Here is a 17,002-nt window from a genome sequence, read left to right as displayed (position 1 = left end):
CTCGACACCGTAAGTTTGAAACATTTTTTTTTTTTGGTTTTCAAGACCCTAAGTGTGCCATCATACACGAATGATTGTTAATCCCCTGATTTGAAAGAGGTTTAAAAAAAAAAAAAGTATGCCTATTACTATGAGAGCGCCATATTGTTTAGAACCGCGTAGCAACAATATCCAAGGAAGTGTTTGTGACGGAAGCACTAAAGAGCAACATTGGGGTGGAGATCGTGTGATCTATAGGAAGCGTTGCTCTCTGTCAGCGCATCTTCAGACTGTGTTGACACCACAGATCCGCCGTGGACATTTAGACAGCAATAATATGGTGTAACAAAAGCTGTCAGAAAGAAGAAATAGGTAATTGTCTGTTTTTTTTTTTAAGTGCTCAAAGCACACATTTTAACATGTTCGACCTGGCTACAGAGCATCAGGGAAAATACATAAGCAGAATGACGGTGGTTCGAGTTGCCACTGGCTGTGTAACTGGCATGATAATTTATGCTGTAAAACCTACACACAAGGCAGAGTGGTTACTCATTGTGTCGGCATGCTGTGGTTTGGGTATTTGATGCACGGATACACCACTAAGACAAGCGCATGTCACAGTTTGTATTAGTGTGTTGGGAGACATTGCTATTTGAACATGCGTGGTTTATTTCTGCAATCACAAACACCGTTCATTTTCAGTGCTCACATGCACTAGTACCGCCAGTAGGAGCACGCGGTGCATTGTGGGTAAGTGCGTTTCTATTGTCCGAATAAATGTTGGATTTAACAACAAAACAAAACAAAATGTATTTAACCTACCTGGATGTTATTTATAAATATACATACGCAAATAAAACAAACCTAAAAAGCTGCTACTACTGTCTTGTATAAAACGTTGTATTTAATTTAAGCCAATACTGTATACTAGAAAGATTAATTTACAGTAAATTAAACTATGCAGTCCTGTGATATGTAAAAACCCATTATCATTTGCTGCGTATTTATCGATACTTTGCTTGTGTTACAGGTGTAATTATCAGTCAATTCATCTGCATTCCGAACCGCATTCGGTCTACTGTAGCGCCTTGTTCCTTATCATTATGACAATTTCTACACGCACCAAAGCTATGGATTTGTGAGCCCGTGTGGTGCCAACGAGAGGCTGGACAATGCAGATTACCAGATTTTTAATCCAAGCACAGCTGTGAGCAGCTGCATATTTTAGTCATTTAAATAATATATGCATGTACTGTATTTGAATGCAGTGCTTGTTTGCTGAAGAAAAAAGTTTGTACTTTTTTTTTTTTTTAAAACTAGGTTTGTTTATGACCTTTTAAGTAATACACTGAGCGCTACAAGAGTTACTCAATCTGCACATTGAGTGGAATGTGGTTATGTGGCAAGTTTGTGGGCAGAAATATGTTTTAAAATCATGCGATTCCCAGGATGTCACCTGATCCCATTGAATGAAATTCAAACTACAGTACCAGTACTTTATACGCAAAAGTCGCTTTAGTGATGTTTATTCCTTTTTAATATTGGAATTTTTACACGATTTCTTACATTTATTAGAAAATATAAGATTTACAGTACATGGATTTATGAGTGTACTGTAAGGCTCTTAATACTGTAGACTATGAGTCAGTGATTAATTCCTAAAAGAAACTCTAATAATCGCACTGGTAGAGCTCTTTTCTCTTATGATGTGTACCTTTTGCTTATTACAGCAAGATAAAGTAACCGAGATTATTGCACTCTAATTGTTTTGCAATCTGTAATGCACAATTACCTCTGGATAAAGGAACAAAAAGGGAGCTTTTCTAATTTGCACAAAAGTTCAAAGGAAGGTTAATTTAGAGGTGTAGATTACATGGGTCGTCAGGTTGCCATAGTTCTCTGTATTTAATCACATCTGTGGTGCAAGACATGATCCTTGCTTAGTTACAGGAGAACTGCTGATCAGTATAGAGAACATACTGTACCATTAGGGTACTGCATAATAATGAACAAATAAAAAGAAAATAAATACAAAGTCATTAGTGCGTATGTTGCAATATTCATACCTCTGTCGCAGATTAATACTATAAAAGCAGTGCAGCTTCACTCCGACCCAACGCGATTTCAGGTCGCAGACGACGAGAAAAAGGCTGTGAGTGTGGATGACATAACTCAGACCAGAAATGATGTCGGAGTCTGAAGATTATTGTTCAGTGCCTGCATGGTCTTTCCTATTACATGCATTATTATTATTATTATTATTATTATTATTATTATTATTATTATTATTATTATTATTATTATTATTATTTCTTATTAGACACCTTTACCCAGGCGACTTACAGTTGTATACAAAAAATAAATATCAAGAATTACAGTTAAGAGCAAGATACAATGACTTCAGTCCTAACTATGACCCTCCTATAAGAGATCACTGTATTATAAAACTGACCACTGTACACTGTTTTCTGTACACTGTACTTGTGCTTCTTTGAACAGGATTTTACATAAGCACACAGCACCGTTGTGTTTGTGTTTTCTGAACATCCCTATTACATTTATGTAGGCACAAGGTCGTGATCACTGAAAGTCTCAATATGCGTTGATTTAGCAGGTCTTGCAGTGCTAGGGGCTGTAACCTGGAACACTGCATCATGAATTCTGAGATGGAAATGTCTGTTTGACATAGTATAGATTGTTGAAGGAGTGCAGGTTCAATGTATTCTATTGTTTGTTCCTTATTGAATCAAGAGCATGACAATTTCTTCTACACACTGTTAAATGTTTGGTGCTCTGCATATCATACCGAATGGAAATGGAAATATTTTCTGACTTCTGCCTGTTACAGACTCATTTACTCTATGTGGGAGCTTGTATAGGACTGCTGAAGACACTGAGTGAGAGAAGCCTTCTAGACTAAGTAAGCCTTCAGACAATATTACCTGTAATCTCTTTTTATTACACGTAGCAGTTGAGTCTGACCATTAAAAATGTGATAACTTTTGCTTTATTATAATGAAATCATTTTGGCTTTAGCATGTACACCCTATGATGCACTGGAATCCCTGGTACTAAGTATGTAACGATCATTGTGTAGTCAGTACGTTCACAAAGTGTAAATGTGTTTCTCCTTTCTTTCTTTCTTTCAGTCACAATGTCTAATAGCAGCCGAGTGAACAGCCCTACGGAGGAGACCTGTCTCACCCCGGACCGGTCTCCAGGTCCTGAAGAACCCCAGGATGAGTATACAAGGCTGGGAGAGAAGACGGGAACAACGTAAGGAGGTTGCTAGAGCATGGAAGAGAAAGGGTTCTGATTTAGGCTGGTTCACCGTATCCACATGCTGCAGTTCAGTGAGAAAAAAATAAGGAATTTTATATCCAGCTGTGAGCCAGAGCTCTTATTAATGGCGGCCTCTTTCCCCTGTAGATCTGTTTGTTTTTTTGCTTCTTTTGTATCGAGTTCACATTTGTGCATAAAATAAAGCTGGTAGTTTTGTGGTGTAGAGAGATCTGTAAGCCCAAATCAACAAACAGCAATATTGTTTTCATTTATTCATTTAGCCTCTGACCTGAACTGTGTAAAGTCAGAAATGCTTTTTACCGAAACCAGGAGCGAACATAGAACAAACAACGACGCAACAGAGTAAACAACCATTTCCCCAAATAGGAACATGCATTGCTAATGCACTAACCAAGTGTGCCATCTGAGCTTAGAGGGTGTGTTTCCACAGTGTCTATCTGCTCCACTGTGTTTTACATGTTTTATAATGAGAAGGGAAAAAGTGACATCAGATCTGGATTGTCATTCATTGACTGGCTTGAACGTCAAGTTAGAGCTTCAGTGATTTCATTCTTGCACAGCTGGTTTCATAGATTCTGATCAGCACTAATCTTGGATTATTTTACTGAAAATAACATTAGGTAGTCATAGATTCGTGCTAATTTCTAATGCATGTACATTTTGGTTAAGAAAGGGTTACAGGTGAATTCAACCTTCCTAGTCCAATAGAGGGTTGGCAATATTTTATCAGGTAGATTGAGACTTTGAAGCCATATTAAGATTGGAAACAACGAGGCAGGATGCAGACGGAAAAGAAAAGCAATTCCTGTAGGTACTGTCTAGATTTTTTTATATTATTTTTTGAAATTGTCAGTTATGAAGAGGTAAATGAATTGATTTTATCTCAGTGCCATTGAATAGATTAATCATTGAAGTAATTTGAAGTCAAAATATTAGGCTTGAATAATACTATTGAACTTGTGGACCAAAGTGAGTTTCTCACTTTTTTATTTTATTTTATTGTTTAGAATTTCTTGAGCAACAAACTAGGCCAACACGTTTCTAAAAAAAAATAAAAAAAAATAAATACATTTTAAGACATTTGAGCCTGCCTGTTCAAGGATGTGTTGTATTTAGTAATTGCAAAATCAATGCTCAATCAAGGATCTTGGTGGTGAAATGTTGTTCAGAAAGGTTCCTTGTGATAAACATTTTTGCAATTCTGTTTCTCAGTGTAGCATTGTGCAGGCAGCTGGTTTTTGTGGGGCTTGTCCTGCTGTTTGTCATTGTTATTTAATTATAGCTTTATGTACTGGATTACGTGACGAGACTTTCAGAAAAATAATAGCAAAGCGTCTGCGGGATTACAGTGCACACTTGTGGAACAGAACTGAATTATCTTTGCAGGGCTGTGTGATTACTTGTGTGGCAGGGTGGAAGTCTGCACAGGTAAATACTGTAGGGTGTGTTGATTTTGTTTGGCAGGGATGGGGTTAATTCCATCCCTGCAGAATACACCAGTGGAATGAGACTGGGTCTTGACTGAATGACTGAGCATCAACCAGGTCTCAACCACATGGTATGAAAGCAGGAGAAATCCTTTGTTAGCTGTGAGTAGCAGGGTGTGCTCACAGTTAAAGCACTGGAATAGTGGTTGTATGTTTCTTTTTGTTTGTATATTTGTTTTGTTGGTTGAACCACTTTTGTTTTTGTTAATAAATTCATGCTCTTGCGCTTATACTGCACAGCTCCTGTTTCTGAGTCTGCTTCCTGAGGGTAACAAGCCTGGGTCATGACACTACCCTTTCACAGCTTGCAACAGTGCTGTGCCAAATTGCATTGGTTATTAAATTGTATCTGGATAGTTTAGCTGTATCTTGAACACTCATATTTGTCTGATAACTGGCTTGAAAAGCCGATCCTGTATTTGACTAGTGCAGTAGCATACTAAAGCTAGAATAGAATCATATATATATATATATATATATATATATATATATATATATATATATATATATATATATATATATATATATATATATATATATATATATATATATATATGTATGTGTGTGTGTGTGTTCTATTGTGTAATGCAAAAAAATGCAAGTTATCAAAAAGTAGGTCATGGTGACCTACTTTTTTTTCTTGAGTTCTAGCTTATGGTTAGTTGGGTAAGCTGTATACTCAAATCTTTAGCGTTTGTGTCAGGACATTTCTCCACTTATTATTCATGTAGGTTATAGGGCTCCTGACACCTGAGTAGCTGAGCTATTAAAAGCTGACTCACTGAATTAGATGTTTTACATGAAGTTATCCCAGCCGGTGTTCTCTATACAGCTTACTGATACTTGATTAGGTCACCTAGAAATAGGGATGTTGGATTCAGTTCAATTCCTTAAATGTTTCTACTTCAGGATTGAACACGTTTCAACATTTCAAATTGTGTGGACTTTTGTATCCAGTCAAAAAAAAACACCATGAGAAGATTGCTGTTACTTTAAATAAATATGAATATGTAACCTTGCACTGTAAACCTCCCACCATATAAACAATACATGTGTATGTTTGAAAGTGCTTAAACTTTGAGGCAAAAATTCTAAATGTTAAACACTTGAACAACTTTTAAATATTTAAATTCTGAATCAGGGTTGTCCAGTCACGTTCCTGGAGGGCCATTCCACTCTGTGTTTAACAGGTGAAATGAGATAATTAACTGCTTCAAGGTCTGGTTGGAGGTTTAATTAAATAATTTAGAACAGGGTTGGAACAAAAACCTGGAGTGGAAGATCCAACTTTGGTTACCTTTAAACTATTACCTAGAAATACTACATCTTGATAGGCACATGACCAAATTAAAATGCGTCTCATGGACATTTATTACAAGAAGTTATCTGCTTAATGCATTGGTAGGAAATGCAGACGGTCAGAGAGGGTTGCTGTTGCTTGTACATTGTCAGTGCTGATCACCTGATTTTCATTTCAGTTTCATTCAAACCCTGATCCACTTGCTGAAAGGCAACATTGGCACAGGACTGCTGGGACTTCCTCTGGCTGTGAAGAATGCAGGGCTTGTGGTAAGAGATCTGTGGCAGTGGCGCTGTGTGGCGCTGATCCCGTTTCAAAACCCTATCAGGACTGGGGCCCCTTTTCAATGCCGTCTCCCCTCATTGTGGAAGTGGTTGGGTGGCTGATGCTGCCATATACAAAAAACTATGACCTGTCAAATTAGACTAAGAAGTCTATACGATTGTTCCATTTTTATTTGGTATGCCCAAGCTACCTTTCATCTTTAACATGCTTGCATTTGAAGGTGGATTTCTTTTTTGAAGGTGGATTTCTTATTTGTGCACATGTATTCTGTAGTCCCATGAATATTTGGCAACAAAAAGTATATGTTTGCAAAGCGTTCCTCAGAGCATAGACTTTAGCCCTCCACCAGAACATTCAGAGGAAGATAGGCAGTATACCCTGGTCAGACCAGGGTGGTTCCTCACACAGACTGTGCAATTCCATATACAAATCAATCTGACACAATTAATAAATACCACATGGAATTATCTGCAGCCGTGCAAAGCATGCCGCACAATGCCAACGTTATTCTTCCCTTCTGCTTCATGCTCTGCATCTCACTGACTAAACCATTCATAGAGGTAAAATCATATTCGAGGATTGACCCCCAGGTCAGTGTTACAGAGTACTTAAACCAGGTAAGTCCAAAGGCAGCCCTACCACTCCTTGTCTTTGTTCCAACCTGTCCTAAATTGTTTACTTGAACCAATTAAAACTCCACGCATGCCCTGAAGTAACCCTGGAATGGAATGCCCTCCAGGACCGTGATTGGACACCCCTGACTTAATCGCCTGTTTTCAATTTTTCCCAAAAAAGAACATTGATACATGTTTGTCCAATTCACACATTTAGGTAAAACCTTTGTTCTTAGTACCAAGTCCTGCAGTCCTGCCTGTCAGGTTTCCCACAGGTCAGATTCTACAATAAGGAGAGCTGCAGATATCAAAACCCCACACCATTGTATCACTCTGCAGCTTAAAAAGAAAACCCTTTAAAGCACTGCTTTGTTGCAATTGTAATTTTTTTTTTTTTTTTTTTTTTTTTTTGTAGTTGGGGCCTATAAGTCTGCTCGTAATGGGTGGCATTGCAGTTCACTGCATGGACATTCTGGTGAAATGTTCTCATTATCTCAGTGGCAGGTGAGTGCTTGTGTTTCTGCTGCTGCCCACAGGCACAGATGCTGCACATGTCTTTCTGTTCCTGTTCTCCGATTGGCCGCTGTTCTTCATTTACAGTGTTTTTTCTGCACTGTGCAGTTCTGTGCTGGCTGGCTACAGTATATTATATTATTATATATGTATATATTACAGTATACTACAGTATATCCCCCAGCATCTCCAGTTGTGCAAAAGTTTTACATCTTTACACAATTCAAATCTATTAATCTTACACATTTATATTCTATTTCCAAATGCAAAACTCCAACATTTGATCTCAGCTTCTGAATATGGTTCTTTATTCTTGCAGAATGTTGTCCAGGATACTATTCATACGTTTAGACTGAATCAGTAGTGTGATGCCTCTTCTATACAGTATTCTGTGATGTAGGCCATGCAATACCAAGACATCGGCAGGTTGTTTTAGTACAAAGGTCTTTTGCTTGCTTGCTTATTTATTTATTTATTTATTTATTTATTTTTGGAGAAAGCCTTTCAGTTGTTTAATGTACAGTATTTATTGCTTCCACTAGATGTCACCCTTTTATCAACATTAAATAAATAAATTATTACAGCTTTTCAAGTAACGCATGGAACTTTCTACCAGACTTTCCAGAGCATATCTGTTGAACTGTTTTTGACAATATCTATCTATCTATCTATCTATCTATCTATCTATCTATCTATCTATCATTATTTTTTATTTTTTGTAAAAATAAAAAAAATAATTTCCCTTATTTCTTTTCCCCCCTTTCTACATCATCGTCTTCCTTCTTCTTTTTCAAATTCTTCCTCTTCATTTTTCTTCTTCTTTTTATATTAGGATGAGAAAGCCTTTCCTGGACTATGGTAATTGTATGCAGTATGGCTTGGAGGTGGGGCCAGTACCCTGGTTGCAAAGACATGCAATCTGGGGAAGGTAAGATATGGGATGGAAGGAGGTGGGGTGTATGCAGGAGTTATGGCAGAACATGAACAGCTATTCAAAACAACACAAACAAGTAATCACTTACCTTTACTTCAGACTTCAAAAGCAGCTATTAAGAACCTGTTTGGGTGAAAGGCTGTTACAAAGAATTTTGTGTAAAAAGAAAGAAAAAAAGAATACATGAGAGAAATGTGTATGCGGAGGACTTTGTAATCTTTATAACCCGCGTAGCGCTGTGCAAGACGTTCTTGCTTTGGCTTGCTTTCTTTCACCTTTAAAATGTTTCTGTGCAACATCCAGTTGTACCCCATATAAAACAAACGCACAGCAAAAACCACAATGAACACTTCTGAACGATGCCGTCATGTATTGTTCATCTTCTACCCTTTTTCTTTCTCCAGGCGAGTGGTTAATGCCTTTTTGATGGTCACTCAGTTGGGCTTTTGCTGTGTGTATTTCGTCTTTCTCTCTGACAATATCAAACAGGTAAGATTATTTTTTCCTCCTCTATACACACATGTTGTTGTTTTTATTATTTTATTTTTTAAATGGACTTCCTTACACATGGGTCTAGAGTCTCAAAGCTCTTTACTCCAAGTAGCTCACCTCTTTCAGAAAGGTAAACCTCACTGATTATGTTATCAAACCAGAAATAAACTACAGAATAAGCATTTAATAAAGGTGTTCATAGACTGTTTTGTTTCTTCTTCAATTTATAATTTTGATTGGTGGTTTTTCCTTTAAGAAAGTACAGTATATCCACACATTCTGTGTTCTTCAATGTAAATCTCAGCAATTCCTTTCTATAACTGCACATCCATAAGAGAATTTCCTCTGCTCCACTTTCTTGAGAAAACTTTGACAATCCTTAAACTGAAAATATTCCGACGGTCTTCACAATGATGGGTGTGAAATGAAAAGGCTATATATCGCCTTTGTTTTCTTTCACACAGCTATGCACGAGCACACATTCGGTATGAAAGCAGTTCTGAATGCCATCAGTAAGACACACCTGTAGCATGAGCTTGCACAGTTTGCTGTTTCACACCTTGGCCTCTGCTGCTGTGTTTTTGATTAACACAGTCCTTCCAGTCAGGTTGAGTACAGTTCCTGTCAGCAATGCTCTCGGCCTACTGAGCTTCCATCGTAGTTTGTTAAAAAAAGGACTCTGGATTTATTTATGATCTATACAGGGGCCTCACCCTTAATATGTCTTCTACTAACCTTATTATTTCAGTTATTTGAATGACAACCCATATGTGTTTGTTTATTAAATACTAGTTGGTTTTAGAACAGCGATGAGCTGAAACCTGTGTCTTAATTATTAGAATTGTTTTGTTATTTGAAAGTGGAATTGACAAATGAACCGCAAAGCTTGTTAGTTGATGGCTGTGTCTGTATTTCTTTTGAAGGTCATAGAATCGGCAAATGGAACGACCGTAGACTGTCATTTAAACCAGACGGTTGTGATGGCCAGCACCTTTGACTCCCGGCTGTACATGCTGTGTTTTTTGCCGTTTATTATTCTGCTGGTGTTCATCCGAAACTTGAAGTACCTGGCCCCTTTCTCAATGCTTGCAAACCTTGCCATGATTATCAGTCTAGGCATGATCTATAACTACATCGTATGGGTGGGTATCCATGAACATGTTGCCTGTGCATTTTGTCCCTAGGTATTTACTATGAAATGTCATTTTATACTTTAGTCATATGTATTAATTCCATCACAATTCTGCTGTAACCGGGAGTTCTTACAATGCATGTAATTGTAGCCTGCAAAGGAAAGCATATGCACGGAGTAGGAAAACCAGGCTTTCCCTGTTAATTCAGAACAATTTCTTGTGAGTTGCCATTTGACTTTATCAGTAGTACAGTCCGATGCATTCACGGTAAACGTATGCATTAGAACTGTGTTTAGCTAATGACTGGCTTGTGCAAGAATCAAGGTTTCCAGACCTCGGCAAGTGAGATGTGGTGACTTGCTACAGCTGATGAGCTTTGATTCTGCATTGCAGTGATTCACTTCTCTCATGGTGGAGATATTAGAGACCTGTTACCTCTTCCCTATTGCAACTTCAATATCATTTAATATGTCCTTGGTATGGGCTTTTTAACTGTCCCTGAAGCGGATACAGCTACTGTTCCTTGTAATAATCAATATTCAAGTTTGTACCACTGCTAAAGGCTTGAAAATATGACCACAGTGGGTGTACATTGTTCATGAAGGCCATCCAATCCACAAACCACAAGCATCTTCAGCTAAAACTATTCACTGTTCAAATGAGAGATTTTACTCTTGTAACAAAGGCTCTGGCTTTAAAATTGCGTGGCTTTAATACCTTCCCCAGTTAAATACATGAAACTCTGCAGTTTCATGTGTGACCTGTGTGTGTTAGTAGTTACTGTTTGTATGTTTTTTTCCCCACTGATTGCTCTTTTTCTGCATGGACGGCTTGGGCAAGGAATGTATGTTACTGCCATACTGTACTTGTTCTTTTTCTTATTGACCTTTGTCCCTTTCAGAATATCCCTTTTCCTGTTGCTTTGCCGTATTTGGGCGAATTGAAGAACTACCCTCTCTTCTTTGGCACGGCCATATTTGCATTTGAAGGCATCGGAGTGGTAAGTCATTCATGGTTTCGTAATTTAAAAAAAGGAAAGAAGTTGAAATCACACAGTGGTCATGAAGAACACTTGAGATTTATTCCTTAAAGATAAAAAAGGAATTTATTGACAACCTATTTGCTAATCACATCAAAAAGAAAGTTCCCAGTATTCATCCTGCTGGTTACTGTCCTTTGATTTTTAGGTGCTCCCTCTTGAAAATAAGATGAAGATGCCTCGATCGTTTCACAAGGTTCTGTACTTGGGCATGGCGATTGTAACCTGCCTGTATATCAGCTTGGGAACGCTGGGATACCTCTGCTTCGGAGACGGCATCGGAGCGAGCATCACGTTAAACCTGCCAAACTGCTGGTCAGTATTATCTCTTTCTTTCTCTTATACGAAAGACCACTTTCTTGCCATTTTACATATTGAAATGCTTCTTTTTATATACTGTCTCATTCACAAGACACAGCATGATGGTGTGGTTGTGAAATATCTATATAAAGTCTTAGCACCTCTGTGGCCACAGTAGAGCTCAGAGGATTGAGTGGGACCTCCAAGTGTGTCCTGGTACCCCGGAATGTAAGCATTATTCTGGTGTATCCATGTGTCCCTGTGACAAAAAGAATACATTGGTAAACTCCATGCCAAGTGACAAAGGACATAGGGACAGTGAAACTTGTAGATAATACAAAAGAGGTAAAATAGTTGATGTGATCAGTATTAAGAAGAGCTGTTATATTTTAAAGGATGTCTCAGGGTGTGACTTTTCATATGAAATCAGAAATCCAATCAGAGACACTGTAGCCACTGCAGTGAGAATTCATCTCGGGCAGTATTAACGCTGTCTCAAATCTTTATGGAAAGACTCATTAAGTATTCAATTTAATCCAAGTCTGCTGTTGGCTTTCGATTTAAATTGCGCACCAGGACGATGGCGTATTAAAATACTTTTTTTTTTCCTTCATTTCTTCAAACTGCTCGACTCTGATGTGTAAACATTGCAATTTCATATTAAATAAATTGCCTTTGACTTCGAAGTCTCCTCCCTTCATCCAGGCTGCTGTCTTCTCTTTTTCTAATTAAGTATATATATAATTGGAGCCTGGTTATAGTGTGTTTGAATACACCGAGCTCATTGATGTTACATGCCACACTTATAGTAGGGGCAGGTTATTTCTCTGGTGATGTACAGAACCAGTCGTCAAGGTGTTGTGGAGGTTATTCAATATACTGTGAACATATTCCTATGGATCAGCGCTTAAGCAAAAGATAATGGAAAGCATCAGTTAGTTGTTTTACAGCTGGGAACCTCAAGAACCATGTAGGCGGAGACAGTCGGCACGGAAATAAATGAAGCGCTTTCCTCCCTTTAATAGAAGTTGGGAACCTCCAGCTACAGCCTTTGCACTTTTGTTGTCAAAGTGACCGATATAGTTTGTTGTCTAAACCGATATAGAAATATTTACTTTGCCTGTTACTTGTGGCATTGCATTTCATTACAGTTAATAAAGTAGGTTGTTAAAAATACTAAGTCTGTTTGTAAATGTGTCTGTTTCTAGGCTGTATCAGGCAGTGAAAATCCTCTACAGCTTTGGGATTTTCATCACCTATGCCCTGCAGTTCTACGTGCCTGCTGAAATCTTGATCCCACGAGTAGTTGCCCGGTTGGAGGAACGATGGGCGTGGGCAGCTGACCTTGCCGTCCGTGCAGCGCTAGTTACCTTCACCTGTAAGTAATGTATGAAAATCAACAAGAATGTATATAGTGTACACCAATATGTTCATCTGAAGCAAAAATGCTGCCAGTACTACATAAATCCATCTCCACGAACAAGCTTCATAATGGCTGAAACAACTGAACTCACAGCTGCTCGTTTCAGTCATAGTATATATAAGGTCATTGGCTAGGCAGTCCAAAGACCAAGATCTAAGAAGAAACTACAAACGCATAGAATACTATTAAGAAATTAAATATTAGGGACATGTAAATGAGGTAAGGTATGCCTCTAACATCAGATTGAATACAGAATAGTGTTTATGTAATTAAATGACCTGGCATGTCCACGCAAAGCCTCATGATGATTCTCAGTGAAACGGAAAAGCTATACAAACTCCAAATTTCAAATGTATTTCTTTAACCATTTAACATTCATTTGCAAGGGGGTCCTGACAAGAGAAGAGGCAAGAAAGAACTTCATAAAGTCAGCGTCCAAAAGAGGCAGATCATTCAAACGGGATGAAAAACACTTAAAACAATCATAAAAACAGTACTACGAAATAAAAGCATATATATATATATATATATATATATATATATATATATATATATATATATATATATATATATTTTTTTTTTTTTTTTTTACATGACCCTGATCCTGGTCATAGTCAGTATTTACAGGATTTGCAACCCTGTTCAGATTTAAAATAAGTAGCAGAGTGATTGTGGTTACAACATCAAGGTGTTCCTCTTTGTGTTCTAGTTCTGTACCGCCATTGTTGAGGGAGGGTGTAACAATCCTTGGAACAGCGTGCTCATCAGGAGTGCTTTGCAGAATAGGGTGATAATACAGTGCTAACGAGTTGTGAGATTGCAGAGCTTCACACCTCCAGAGCTACACCATATTATCCAAAACCCTCTTCATTGCAAAGTAACCGTAGTTCTTTAAGAAATAACATACACAAGGCTGTGTCTTGTACTGGAGTAGAGCCTGCCCCCAGGTACGTTGTGAGGTTTGAGTGTTGTATTGCAGTTCAAAAGAAGGCAAAAATAACTGTGATTGATGAACTTTAAATGATGTTTTACTCTCCGTTCGCTATTGCTTTGTCTTGGGCATTGGAGGGTTTTTAAAATGTATTTTTTCAGATAGTTATTTTGATGCATACTTTATTTTTTATACAACAGTTTGAATTTATCACTTTCTGTAAATGTGTTGAATACACTGGTATTGAGGGTTTGAATGAAATCCCTTCTGTTTCCGTGAGTACAAAGGTCTGTTTGAAAAATAACAAGAAGTGTTGTTTTGAAATGTTTTTGCACAAATAGGATTATTAGCTAGCACCCGGCAAAGGTTGTAGAAGATGAACAAAGTTTTTTGTATTTTTTTTTTTTTTAAATAGTCCCCCCCCCCCCCACACACACAGATAATGGAAACCTGATAATCAGTTGCTTTCATGCACATTTACCGTGACCCATTTTTCTAATAGAAAAGAAGCCCTTTAGTGTTATTATGAGTATTGCTAATGCATTTTAGTAAGACTTATTGCAATATAATGAGATTTCTGATTTAACCTTGAAAAAGAAAAGTGAGCCATAAGAACACTTGGATTCAAAAAATTGCTAAGGCAATTTGCTGAACCAGCAGAGAATGGACAGCACGTTCTACTTCTGCCATGGACAATGATAATGGTAACTCATTGAAAACAGGACAATCTTGAACATACAGCCCAGGTTATTTGAGTAACACCCCCACTCTTTACCCCACTCTACCTTTTCTATCTAAAAGGAAAATAATAGCATGAACCAACTAATGTGTATGTAGGAGTTCCTATAATGCATATGCTGAGCTATTGATTTGTAGCTTGATTTTCTCTATCGGAAAAGTACTAGCAATCTTTCTTTCGGTACAGTCTGTATTACTCTCACTTCATCTGAAATGCCGGGTATTCAGAATACACTGTGTTCAGTATTCTGTACCCCAGGATTGTGAATCACATGCCCAGTACGTGAATGTTCCATATGTGCAGTATTCCAGGGTAACCCGAAGACAAAGACCAGCAAAGTAGGATGATGGACAAAATAAATAAAGGACTGCAGCTCTGTTGCAGGGCTTTTGAGCTACCATGTGTGCCAGGACAGCACTGATGTGGCGTGACATGGTGCATTCTTCTGGAAGGACGCGTGACCAGTACCCCCCGTTTACTGCTTGTACTTTAGGGAGGCCGCGATGGAAATCTGCAGCAGTGTCTTCTCCGGAAGAAAATTGCAATGTACAAACAACACAATAAAAATGTGAGCGGTTCACACTTAATCTTCAGCATACAGTGATCAACGAACAAAGGAAATAAGACTACTGTATTTGTTAATGCGAACTTCATACTATAATTTTAACAGTTGCACGTCTTCGGTAGTTGATTTGCAATTTTCCCAAACGTTAGAATCTTGCAACTGCCAAATTAACAGAATCCTGAGAACGTAAGCTACAGCCAGCTGCAAGTCTTTTCTACCAGAGCACTCAAATAAGGAGGTACCAAACCTTTAATGTACAATACAATGGTTTATTTCTTTTTCAAGGTTGTAAAGTTTTGGAACGTCTTTCTTGGTGAGTGATACTGTGTGGGATTGGTTTCAAAAGCTGCCTCCTTCCCGGATGTCCTTTCATCCTTGTCTTTCCCTGCGGCTGAAGTAACAATAGAAATCTTTGATTCTGCTTTGTGAAGGAGCTGCAATACAGCTATTTGAAATGCTGCACAAGGAGAAACGCCAGCCATAAACTATAAAAAATAAACCTGGCTGGTGTAGCTGGAGAGTGAAGAGGCAGCCCCTCCGGTTGTGGAGGAGGGAGTGCTTTGGCAGAAGAGAAAGCCCAATGAAAGGGAAGCGTCTTTAAGCCTTGGCTCAGTAGTCTCTCACTGTGCTTCACTCTCGGGCTGCGAGAGGCAGAGCCTACCTGAGTGCAAGCATATTCTGTTTGTTTCTCAACACAGCTCCACTGATCTCCAGCTAAAAGACAATGAATATCGCCAGCCTAAAAGTTTTTTAAGGATAGGTGTATGTTCTGCACCCGTTGACAGTTTAATATGTGCGCATGGAACACACAAGAAAGCATCTAGCATTGTGATGCCATGTTAAAACATGAAAACACTAATGCAAGCGTGGTATGAAGCTTCATGATAGCCAATCAATCACTGGTTCGGTCACTGATTTAAATAAAAGGGGTACAAAGATAGCCAGTGACTTCAGTTTAAAAACTGCCCGGAGATTGTGTTTATATAGATAGATAGATATATTTGTATACTACTGCAATTGTTATCTGTCAGGTAAAAAAGTATATGCCAAAAACAACCTTTTATTCACAGTATATGAATTAATAAGAATGTTTATAGAAAATACCTACCTTTATGGAGTTGGAGTAATATACCCCCCCCCCCCCCCCCCCCCCCCCCCATTAGTAACAAATAATTTATATCACTTTGAGAGCATGGAAGATTACTGACTTGTTCTTCATCAAGTTTTTAACATGTGACAGGTATACAGTAGCTGCTAATGGAACTAATGCCCCTGACTGATCACACAGGGAAGCTTCTGCAAAATAAATATTCCCTGCTGTGTGAGCAAAATCCTATTTCAAGACTTTCAGTGGCATAGATATCTTTATACCGCTTCCCTTAACGTGACTGAAGATGTTTCATACATAACTTCTTAATGCTCAATCAGAACTCTAGTATTTGGGCCAGTGCCACCTTTTACTGCAAAAACAATTTAGATTTGCCACTGTTGATATCCTCTTCAAACAGCAACTAGGTGATAGCAATATAGTTCACCCGGAGTCCATCTGGTCCTAATCCTTACCAGGAACAGTTCAGTTTCTAAAACGTTCGCATGAGACTGTGCTTAGGCCATTACACATCCTACCAATTGCAAAGAGGACTGTAGCAGATGGGTTTTGAAATCTGGGGGGGGATAATTCTTTCTATCCATCTCTCTCTTTTTAGTTCTATTAGAGCACACGTTTTGCCTTTAGTTACGAAGCTTTTAGTGAGGTGAGTGCATTGAGAATGTGTCCGAAGATCCCTGCATGTTGTGGCCGTTGAGAGAGTAAGACACTAAGACTTTACGGCTGTATTGCGGAGACTTGCTAAAGCGATTCTCAGAAGAGATGGCTGCAGGGCCAAATGGCAATGTGTAGCCCTCACCATGGCAACTGACATCACACCAAAACCCCACAGAGCAGAAAAGGTAGAGGAGATGGAT

The 17,002-nt window shown here is 38.3% G+C and overlaps 1 protein-coding gene across 2 annotated transcripts in view; it reads left to right on the top strand.

The window, feature by feature from the left end:
* The first annotated feature begins 224 nt into the window (after positions 1-224).
* The window catches only part of LOC121297391 (proton-coupled amino acid transporter 1-like), a 31,072-nt gene continuing 14,294 nt past the window's right edge, over positions 225-17,002 (top strand). Inside the window, exons 1-11 of one of the 2 annotated variants that reach the window (XM_041223698.1) lie at positions 225-351; positions 2,828-2,899; positions 3,129-3,255; positions 6,248-6,338; positions 7,384-7,472; positions 8,314-8,409; positions 8,820-8,904; positions 9,831-10,049; positions 10,942-11,040; positions 11,228-11,394; positions 12,588-12,757. In XM_041223698.1, the coding sequence (XP_041079632.1) occupies positions 3,134-3,255; positions 6,248-6,338; positions 7,384-7,472; positions 8,314-8,409; positions 8,820-8,904; positions 9,831-10,049; positions 10,942-11,040; positions 11,228-11,394; positions 12,588-12,757 (1,138 nt within the window). In that variant the 5' untranslated portion in view covers positions 225-351; positions 2,828-2,899; positions 3,129-3,133. Of the gene's footprint in view, positions 352-633; positions 730-2,827; positions 2,900-3,128; positions 3,256-6,247; positions 6,339-7,383; positions 7,473-8,313; positions 8,410-8,819; positions 8,905-9,830; positions 10,050-10,941; positions 11,041-11,227; positions 11,395-12,587; positions 12,758-17,002 lie in introns of those variants that run through there. The other variant, XM_041223699.1, reaches the window with a different exon arrangement.

This window comes from Polyodon spathula, chromosome 22 (assembly GCF_017654505.1).
Source record: "Polyodon spathula isolate WHYD16114869_AA chromosome 22, ASM1765450v1, whole genome shotgun sequence".
In the NCBI taxonomy this organism is placed as follows: domain Eukaryota; kingdom Metazoa; phylum Chordata; class Actinopteri; order Acipenseriformes; family Polyodontidae; genus Polyodon; species Polyodon spathula.
The sequence above is the reverse complement of the archived record's forward strand: the minus strand, read 5'-3'. Positions and strand labels throughout refer to the sequence as shown.